General features: G+C 40.0%; 1 protein-coding gene across 1 annotated transcript; it reads left to right on the forward strand.

Annotated features, from left to right (window-relative positions):
• The first annotated feature begins 2,315 nt into the window (after positions 1-2,315).
• Positions 2,316-3,281, forward strand: LOC115524631 (olfactory receptor 688-like). The gene has a single exon (XM_030331087.1). It carries the CDS (start codon positions 2,316-2,318, stop codon positions 3,279-3,281), a length of 966 nt encoding a protein of 321 aa, XP_030186947.1.
• Positions 3,282-3,867: the final 586 nt, after the last annotated feature.

The raw sequence follows: 3,867 nt of genomic DNA on the forward strand, positions 1-3,867 counted from the left end.
CAGTTTGATATTGGCACAAAATTAATCAGAAAAAAATAAAAACATTTGAGTGCCCAGATACAATTTATACATACAAAACTTTCTATGCAACAAAAGAGGCATAATAATCACTTGTCAAGAAATGTAGAAGCCATTGTTTAATTATGCAAAATCACTTTATTTACATACCTCTCATTAACAGCAAAATTAATTCCATGTAAATAAGTTGCATCACAAAACTAGAAGGGGGGTGCCTGGGTGGCTCAGTCGGTTAAGCGTCAGACTTTGGCTGAGGTCATGATCTCACAGTTTGTGAGTTTGAATCCCGCATCGGGCTCTGTGCTGACAGCTCGGAGCCTGGAGTCTGTGGAGCCTGGAGCCTGCTTCGGATTCTGTGTCTCCTTCCATCTCTGCCCCTCCCCCACTTGTGCTCTGTCTCTCTCTGTCTCTCAAAAATAAATAAATGTAAACAAAAAAAACCCAGAAGGTCAAGCATTAAAAATTAAAAGTCATAGGGAAGTGAATCTTGGTCAAAATTTTGAGTAAAGAATGGTTTTCTGTAACTGTGTTTTGATTGAATAATTGAATGTTTTGAGAATTTGATAAAAGCCAAACATCTCCTCAGAATAATGTAAAAGTTTTTTCCACATAAATTTAAAAAATTCACAGATTCCTATGGAGACCACCCATAAATTCTTATTAAAAGAGGGAGAATCTTATGCAGGCTCTACACTCAGCACGGAGCCTGCAGCAGGGCTGGATTCCATGACCCTAGGGTCATGACCTAGCTGAAATCAAGAGTTGAGGGGAACCTGGGTGGCTCAGTCTGTTGAGTGTCTGACTCCTGGGATCGTGGGATCCAGCCCCACATTGGGCTCCATGCTCAGCATGGAGTCTGCTTAATATTCTCTCTCTCCCTCTGCTCCTTTCCCCTACTCATGCTCTCTTTTTCTCTCTAAAATAAATTAAAAACTTTTTTAAAAGATTTTCTTTCAATAAAGAAAAATGCTGAAAATTAAATATTCTAAAATGTTAAAAACCATTACCTTTGTTTGTTGGGATTTTGATTTATGATTATTTTTCTCAACTTTTTTTTTGTTTTCTATAAGTGCTATGGCTTTATTTTTTCTTATTTGTCTTTATCAATTTCATGGTATTATGTTTATTATAATTATAAATGGCACAGCCATTCATTCTTCACACAGGTGGTTAGGGATGGAACCTTGATCTTATACTTAATGCCATCAAACACAGCACAGATACAGATTTGGAAGGGAAATATTGATACCTAAATATTTAACAAGGCAAGGTATTATTCACAAATAAAGGTAAAAAAAGAAAAAGAATTCTCAGGTATTGTCAGGTATTGAAGGCTTCTGAAACCATAATGCCTGTACACCTTTTCATACAAACTCTGAGAGATAGTCCACACGATTCAAGAGTGGACAAAATTGAGAATGAGAGAATGAGGTGGACTGAGTATCAAAAATGAGCTGTGAACTTACCCAAATCAAACAGTCTAAACTGTGTCATAAATGCCTGCTGCTTTAAACCTATACCATACAAAAATCTGGAAGTGGTGGGAAGTATGGTGGTAATTTTGTCTCCTTAGATCTTCTATTAATAAAATTGATGATTTTAAAAGATAGCTTTATATATGTCTTTAACATCACCTTCATAATCAGAGGAGGAAACAAGTGATATTCCTACATAGTACTGACCTTTTAGCTATGATTTCATGCCAGAGATTAAAATTTTGCTGAAATTTTCTCACTTATTAGTGTTTTCAATATATAGGACTCTTACCTAGTGAAATCATTCAACCTCTATATCCCTATATGTAAATAACAACCCCTGTCTGGGGAAGATCAAATGACACAATTTTTGTCAAAACTTATTTGTCAACTACAGGCACTGTTTAAAATAAAAACATGGTCAGCATTCTCCCTGTGGCTGCCTGGTCTCCTCCTGAAGATCCCCAACAATGGAGAAAACACCTCTGCCCTCTAACTTTGGGATCTTTATAATGTACTAGTCTTCTGGTTTGTGTCTGTATTCCCTGACGCATGAAAAAATCTATCCAGAATTTCCAGAAAACAAAGCCAGTAAATCTTCACTTTTATTCTGCTAAAATCATTTTCTTAGAATCTATTTTGGCTCTTCTGCTGTTCTATCTATCTATATCTATCTGTCTATATGTCTATCTATACAATTTGGGTGTTAATATATATATATAATATTTATTTTTGAATATTATTCAAAATATTACTTACTACTGCCTATTCTTATTTTCTCTTAATCCATAGGCAGATGCTGAGAAGAAGACATCCCATGATATGGATACCACCCTGAGTACAACCAATAGCTCAAGGCTTCAAGTGTCTGAGTTCATCCTGGTGGGGCTCCCAGGCATTCATGAGTGGCAGCACTGGCTCTCCCTGCCCCTGGCTCTGCTCTACATCTTAGCTCTCATTGCCAACATCCTCATCTTGATCACCATCCAACATGAGCCTTCCCTGCACCAGCCCATGTATCAGCTCCTTGGCATCTTGGCTATCGTGGACATTGGCCTGGCTACCACCATCATGCCCAAGATCCTGGCCATTCTCTGGTTTGATGCCAAGGCCATCAGCCTCCACGAGTGCTTTGCTCAGATCTATGCTATCCATACTTTCATGTGCATGGAGTCAGGCATCTTCCTCTGCATGGCTGTGGATAGATATGTAGCCATTTGCTACCCCCTTCAGTACTCCTCCATAGTCAATGAGGCTTCTGTAATCAAAGCCACCCTGTCCATGGTGCTCAGGAATGGCCTGTTGACCATCCCACTGCCTGTACTGGCTGCCCAGCGACACTACTGCTCCAGAAATGAAATTGACCACTGTCTGTGCTCTAATTTGGGGGTCACTAGTCTGGCCTGTGATGACGTCACTATTAACAGAGTATACCAGTTGGCCTTGGCATGGGTTACACTTGGGAGTGACATGGGTCTGGTCTTTGCTTCCTATGCTTTGATTGTTCGCTCAGTGCTGAGGCTGAACTCCGCTGAAGCAACATCGAAGGCCCTGAGTACCTGCAGCTCCCATCTCATCCTCATTGTCTTCTTCTACACAGCCGTTATTGTGCTGTCTGTCACCCACCTGGCAGGAAGAAAGGTCCCCTTCATCCCTGTTCTCTTCAACGTGCTGCATAATGTTATGCCCCCAGCCTTTAACCCCATGGTGTATGCCCTCCGGACCCAGGAGCTGAGAGTGGGCTTCCAGAGGGTGCTTGGTTTGGGTGAGAATGTGTCCAGGAAGTGAGCCAACTTTTGATGGCAGAATTTTACAACTGGTATTACAGAAAGAGCACAGGCTTTGGAGCACAACAGCCCTGGGTTAAAATTCCATGTCTCCCAGTTGCTAGCAATATCGATTCAAATTAACTCACCTGTTTTGTAAAGTGTATACTATGTGCCAGGCACTGTTCTAAGCCTTTCTCAAATATTAACTCATAGAATTGCACAACAACCCTATGAAACACGTGCAACTGTCATTTACACATTCTGCAGGTGAGGAAAGAAAGTTGAGACACTTGGCCAAGGTCAAATGGGAAGGACGTTGCAGAGTGAGGTTAGAACCCAAGCATTCAGGCTCCAGAGTCTCTGTTCTTAACCCCTACCCTTTTCTCTCTATTCAACCTTGCTACTAACTTTTAAAAACATAAGTTAAGATGACAATAAAAAGGAATGATCTCCAAGTGAAATTATAAATCTCTTGTCTTTTAATAAAAGAATATTCCATTGAAAAGGTGGCAGCAATTTTCCTGTCCAATAGTAAACACAGCACATTTTAAATCCTCTATAGTCACTCTATAGGATCCCTATCAGTTATAAGAATGTAGGTCAAG

This window comes from Lynx canadensis, chromosome D1 (assembly GCF_007474595.2).
Source record: "Lynx canadensis isolate LIC74 chromosome D1, mLynCan4.pri.v2, whole genome shotgun sequence".
Classification (NCBI taxonomy): Eukaryota; Metazoa; Chordata; class Mammalia; order Carnivora; family Felidae; genus Lynx; species Lynx canadensis.

Excerpts from the sequence above, each read along its gene's own strand:
- LOC115524631 (XM_030331087.1), top strand. The coding sequence starts at position 2,316 with ATGGATACCACCCTGAGTACAACCAATAGCTCAAGGCTTCAAGTGTCT.